General features: G+C 46.3%; 1 protein-coding gene across 1 annotated transcript; it reads left to right on the plus strand.

Moving 5' to 3' along the window:
* Window positions 1-874: 874 nt before the first annotated feature.
* On the plus strand, window positions 875-6,085 carry LOC130135629 (uncharacterized). Its single transcript, XM_056305236.1, has 2 exons — window positions 875-1,724; window positions 3,317-6,085. Exons 1-2 carry the CDS (start codon window positions 940-942, stop codon window positions 5,334-5,336), a joined length of 2,805 nt encoding a protein of 934 aa, XP_056161211.1. The 5' UTR covers window positions 875-939; the 3' UTR covers window positions 5,337-6,085.
* The last annotated feature ends 662 nt before the right edge of the window (window positions 6,086-6,747 follow it).

A 6,747-nucleotide genomic window follows, 5' to 3' on the forward strand; every position in this document is an offset into this window, starting at 1 on the left:
TTATCTTTTCTTGAACCAACTATCGTAAAAGGAACTCCAAACCGAAAACAAACTAGGCGAAAATGATTTAAGCATGTTCGTTTCAAAAAAAGACAATTTTTTTGACAAATAATAGCTAAAATACGATATTCAAGTACTATTTCCTCGTGTGTGATTAAAGTTAATCAGGGAGTAGTTGTGTTCTTTTCCAAAAAGAGAGGCTAGACTTGTTTTTAATGTATAAATCAAAGAGCTTAGTTGTTGTTTGCGCAATTAAAGCACGTTATAAGAATTGAAAGTTCACCATTTATATCTTTCGTATGCTTGATACACACTTTTCTCATTTATCAATTCTCAAATATTATATTTCTTTCTCTCTTTCCTATCTTTACAATGTTCACCTAAAAATTACTATAGTATTTACAATCGAGTGCCTTTCTTTTTGCTTAAACAACGTCACTAGGTTATGTTTCTCTTATTGTAAAAAAAAAATGCACAAATTCTACATAGATAAGAGATTTTAGAAACTAATGCTCCAGTTGTCCATCATGTGCAAAATATAGCATATAATGTCAAGTGCATATTTTTTTTACTCAAACAGCCTAATGTATCTTTGATTGGAGAATCATATATATATCCATTACCTCTAAAGCAGTTTGCGCCAAATTTTAATAAAATATTTTATTGAAATCTTAGTACATGGAGAATTTGTGAACGGACAAGTAAAATAGGGCAAGGAAAAAAAGTTTCCATCCGGTCCATGATAAATCGGATTAATTACTGCCGTTGATCTTATGAATATGCGATATTTGATGGGTACAATTCCCCCTGATTTCAACGAATCGGCTTCCGGCGAAGGGCTCCCTGAAAAGACAACCTCGGAAACTGTCGAGAGTCCAGTACGGGACAGAGCACCCGCTGTTAGAAAGACGAACATGAAAGGCATCGACGAATATAAAAATGCAATGCGCAAACCTACTCCGTGGATTCATTCTACCAAGAACAAGAACCCACAAGAAACGCCACCACGACTCTCTGTTTTCTTGTCTTTCTAGGCCCATGAGTCTCTGGGGTTACGCTGTTGGAAAGAAGCAAGAAATGAAAGCAATGGATGCCAAGAATGTCCTTACTTCCGCAGCACGAAGCGCCTCTCTTTCCGGCTCCTCGTCTTCCACAGGTTCGCTTCTTATACGAGCTCCTCCTACTCTCGACGACGACGACGGCGGCGGCGGCGGCGGCTCTGATTTCCAGTCAAAAGCTCCGCGAATCGACGTTCAGTATGGCACTAGTAGTTGCAGCGACGAAAGCAGTGAGAGAGGCGGCTCCGACTGTGAGCGCTTGTTTGCTAGTGGGGATGACTTCGAAACGGCGTCGGAGAGGCCGTTCGTTGCGGACCCAGATGAGGAAACATTGGAAGGAGGTGGGGGAATCGCGAAAGATCGAATCTTTAGGCCCTTTGTGGCATACCCGGATGCGAACAAATTTGAGAACAGCTTTGGGGAGGAGACGTGTAGTGACGTTGATGAGTACTCTTCTGTGGCAGAGACTGTGGCAGAGTATGACCACGACCCCATTGTTGACCAAGTTATGCCTATTGCGAGGTTGTCCATAGATTTTGAGGATGAAGAGGGCTTGATGGCCATTGAAGAAATCGGGGATGAGGAGATCGTGAGAGCTGTGCGAGTTCCAGGTTTCGACGTGTCTGAGATGGTGGGGGGTGCACCTAGGATTAGGGGTGTCAACGGGTCGGGTCGGGTTTTCATGATACCCGACCCGACCCAAATATTTGGACATATGTGTTCGACCCGACCCGAGACAAGACCCAAACAAGATAAAGCTACACGATCGGGCCGGGTCATGTCGGGTCGGGTCGGGGCGGGTTTTGTGTTTCGAACAATGAATTCAAAGATAGAGATAGAGAGAGAGACGCCATTGTTGCGGATCCCGAATTCATCATCTTCCCAGCAACACCCCGTGCATCACTGCCCCGGCCTCAGCGATTCAACCGCCGCCGCGGCATCACCGCCTTCTGCGCCCGCCGTCCCGGCATTGTTGCTGCTGCAGCAGGAGGACTCCGCGTCGTCGACGAGCCCGCCGCCGCCGCAGGCGTCGGCTTCGGCCTCGTTGTCCTGGGAACCGCCGCCGCCGCAGGCGTCGGCAGTACTTCCGCCATGAGAGCTCTTCAGAGATCCGTGGAATGGCTGAGGCCCGTCATCGACTCCCTGGCCTGGGACTACGCCGTCGTCTGGAAGCTCGGCGACCACCCCTCCGCGTACCTCCCTCCCGACCCTCCCCCTCGCGCTCCCACCCCCTGTTTCCCGATTCTATGAACGGATGAGCGATGTCTCCTCCTCTTTCGATCTCTCTCGCCCTCTTGCTGTTTCCGATTCTGGGTGAAACTCTCCGCAGGTCCGTCGAGTGGGTCGGGTGCTGCTGCTGCGGAGGTTCGTCGAAATTCGATGTTTCAAAATCGTCACACCCTGTGTTTCTCTCTTGCGCAATTCACCGAGCACCTTCTGCTCAGAGGACGCAGCACGTTCGACGACCAGGAAACTCCAGTGGTCAAATTCGACCGTCGTGGCGGCGGCTAAACAATGAAGGACGATCCTTTCGAAGATAGACGATGCGGTGGGAAGGTGATCTTCATCTCTCTGTCCATCTTCATTTTATTTTCTTCTCTCAAGCTCACCGGCTCCACCATCACTATCGTCAAGCTCTTTCTCTAAGCTGCAATCGAAGGCATCTCGGACTGTCCCTCTCCAGATTGAAGTTTCGAGTTAATTTTCGATTCGTTCCAAAACATGCTCGTCGATTTCTACCTTGCTCCGTTCTCTTCCACTCCATCGCCACCTTTCGGATTCCATTGCCGCCATCAGCTTGCGTCCTCCATTTCGCCTCGTCTCCGCCGCTCGCCAAGTGGGGATGTGGGCAGGTGTTGACAAGAGCTCCATCCGATTGCCAAGGCTGAGGTAGAAACAGGTCGTCTCGTTGGTGAGCTTGAGGACGCCGCGGCCGTCGATCTCGGCGACACCGCTGAGGGTGATGTTGCCGGCGACGGCGGCACGGCGGAACCCGGGGAAGAAGAAGTCGGCGACAGGGGTCCTGGGAGGAGGAGAGATCTTAAGAATTTTGGTTATTGTTTGGGTTGACTTATTGTTTGGGTTGGGCTTGGGTACCCAAGCCCAATAGATCCAAACAATACCCAATTCTTTTTATTGTTACCCAAACAAGTTGAGACCCAACCCGATCCAATAAGAAAATTTCGTGTTCGGGTCGGGTCGATTCGTGTTTCGGTTCGGGTATTGTGTTTGGTTTTAACACCCCTACCTAGGATTAGGGTGATGGTGGATGAAGAGGAGAGAGATGAGGGTGCGACAAGTTTGTTTGTTGGGGATGGGATTGAGATACATAGCACTTCTGGTGAGTATATAAGTGAGAATGGTGACCTTGCTTCTATGGGGCATGCGCGCGTCATGCCTCAGAAGGGTGAGGAAGGAAGTTTCACGGAGCAGAGCTCCCAAATGCTAGCGAATTTCGAACATCTAAGTAGTGAAGGTAGAAGAACTGAGGGTGCAGATAGCCATCGATCAAATGATGAGAGGGTTTGGGAGCTGAAGAACGGAAAATTGAGTGATACTGATTTTGCCGAAAAATGTGAAACAAATACGGCTTCCGAGGCAATGCAACTGAATTTCGAGGAATTAGATTTCAGTTGGTGCAAAATTGTGAAGCCAAGCTTTACATGTGCAGTTGAAGAACCTGTGGTGGGGAAAGTTGCTATTTATGATACAGGTCTCACTCTTGAAGACCGATTGAATGATGAGACACCTCATTTGCAGATACTTTTGGAGTGCCCTAAAGTTGCGGGGGAAGTTAAGCACTTAGACTATACTTATTACAAGAACGGTACCAATGCAAGTGAGGAGGCTAGTGAAATGCGTTCATCGGATGGGGCATTGCGCGATCCTAGGAATCTCCTTAACTCTGTGTTTGCGGTTTCCCCTTCAGATCATAAACCAGAGTTAGAAGGAAGAGATGTGGAGGATGAAGCGCTAGATAAAACAAGAGGAGGTGAAAAGAGCTTGCTTGACAATGAAGGGGCTGACAGTTTGATATATGGTAGCTCTGAAACCGCTCAACTGGTAATGAGTGATCTAGAAGACGAATTCGCATCCTGTATTCTCTCGAATCCAGTGAATTCTCAAGTTTATCCAGCAACGTATGATGGCCATATTGTCTCTGAATCAAGCAAAGAAGAGGGTTCCCATGTTTATGGGGGACAGAATTTGTTAGTTGACTTGGACATCTTGGGAGATCTTCTCAAAGCACCTTCTTGTACTGAATCAGAGGAGAATCTTAGCAAAGAGGAAAAGAAGCGCCTTGAGGATGTGCATCTGTTAAAGGTAAAACTCTTAAGACTTGTCCATAGACTAGGCTATTCTCCTGAAAATTCCATAGCTACACAGGCATTGTACCGTCTTGCCCTAACCATAGGCAGCCACTCTAGTCAAGCATTTTGCCTCCAATCAGCCAAAAAGTTGGCAGTGCAGCTTGAAGCTGAGGGTGGTAGTATAGACTTGTCATTGAACATCCTGGTCATCGGAAAAACAGGTGTGGGAAAGAGTGCGACCATTAATACCGTTTTGGGAGAAAAGAAAGCCGTGGTCAATGCATTTGAGCCCGCGACTTTTACTGCGAAAGAGGTTCTCGGAATTAAGCATGGTGTCAAATTTAGGTTTATTGACACACCAGGTCTTCGTTCTTCTGGTACCGATCAATATCTCAACCAGAGAATATTGATGTCTATAAAGAAGTTCACTAAAAGCTTTCCGCCTGATGTTGTTATGTATGTCGATCGTCTGGATTGCCCAATGAGTGATCTTATTGATCTGCCACTTCTGCGGTCTATCACCAATTCTCTTGGTTCAGTAATATGGCATAATGCCATTATCGTCCTCACCCATGACTCATCTACTCCCTTGGATGGACCAACCGGATTACCTTGCAGCTACAAAGACCTTGTATCTCAGCGATCTAGTGTTATTCGGCAATGTATCAGCTTAGCAATTGGTGATACGCATACAATGAATCCAAGTCTTATGCCTCCGGTGTTTATGATCGAAAACCGTTCTGAAAAAAATGAGCTCGGATGTGCAGTTCTTCCCAATGGACAATTTTGGAGAACACAGTTGTTGATCTTATGCTATTCACTGAAAATTTTGAGCAAAGCTTCACCTCTGTCGAAACCGCAAGAATCATTAAATCTCCGTAAAATCCACAACTTCTGTGTCCAGCCATTTGCCTTACTTGTCGTCTTCTCAATTGCAACCTCACATTCACCCAAGACATTCCACTGATCAGGGTGAAACTGACCTGAACTTTGAGCTCGACTATTTCTCCGATTTTTATGAAGGCACTGGTGACCGATCGATTGAAGCCCTTTGGGAGGTCTCAGATGGCGACACTCACAATTTGTGGAGTACATCTCCATTTGCCATTCAGAATATCCTCTTTGATTCCTCCATTGACAGAGAGCAGTGAGAAAATGGACAAGCATGCATGAGCTAACTTGCGAACATTGGCGAAAGCACATTGTCTACGTTGTCGAGGGAGAGAACAAAGCGAAAGTCTTGGAGAACTATAGAGAAGTTGCAGCATGTCCAGAACTTGATCAGGCAAAACGTAGCTGCTGGTCTCTAAGTTGACCACCCGATCGGTTTCAGAAGCTCCTTTGAAGACCTGGAATGAATTGTAAAGGCCATCTCTCCATTTCTCTATCTTGGCCAATTTTGAGTGGCAATTCTCCATGCAGAGGATTTCCAAGTTGTCTATTTTTGTTCGGTTGAACAATGAGCGGGAATTTGGTGCATAGGAGTCGATATATATATATATATATGTAGTTGCAACTTTGGGTGTCATCTTGTTCGACTCGCGAAGGGACGAGCGGCGAAGCTCGCGGGGCCATATTTATCGCGCTCATTTTAGCGGACGCATACAGTTTTGTTCGGTCCGGTCAGTCTGTTTCCCATGTTTTTGGCTATTACAAGATAGAAAAATCAAATGGCTCCTAGAGTGGTGGATTTTCTCTTTTTGACTCGGATTAAAGGGGAAATTTTCGAAAACACCCTGAAGTGGATTTTGTCTCAGATCGTGAAATATATCTCAATCAACCTTCCCGAGCTCGTCGATTGTCAAATTAGGCGACCTTTACGGGCTATTTTCGCACCTGAGAAAGGTGCTTTTTTTTTTGTCCGAAAATTATCAAATTTGATCCAAATGCACGTGATCGGTGGGATCAACAATGTATTCGCATATGTCTTGAGTTTGAGACCGACGGATCATATAGTATGTGTGTTTGCGCGTGCCTTTTGTGCGAAAAATTCGAGTCTGTGCGTGGGTTTACTAAATTATGGACCCGAAATTTTCGGACGAAGAATGTACATTTCTCGGGCGTGGAAATAGCATACGGAAGTCCCACGCTCGCTGTCCGGCGAGAAATTTGGCCGCCGATGAACCGGGGGTTGATCGAGACACATCTCACTACTTCATATTAGAGCGTTTTTCGCGGGGCAATACCAGAGGAGACACGAAAGTTGAGTCCGCGAGGCGCTTATTGATTTCATTTATCTGGCACAGCAACTGCAGCGAACGGCGAGGCAAAAAATGCACAAGGTGTCTGACAAGAATATGTAAAAACATTTTGCTACGACCTATTATTCATGGGCTAATTCCAAAAAAAAGCATCAACTCTGCCTTGAATGACGATTT

Source organism: Syzygium oleosum, unplaced genomic scaffold (genome assembly GCF_021117445.2).
Source record: "Syzygium oleosum isolate NSW1041296 unplaced genomic scaffold, Sole_v2.1 Sole_v2.36, whole genome shotgun sequence".
Classification (NCBI taxonomy): domain Eukaryota; kingdom Viridiplantae; phylum Streptophyta; class Magnoliopsida; order Myrtales; family Myrtaceae; genus Syzygium; species Syzygium oleosum.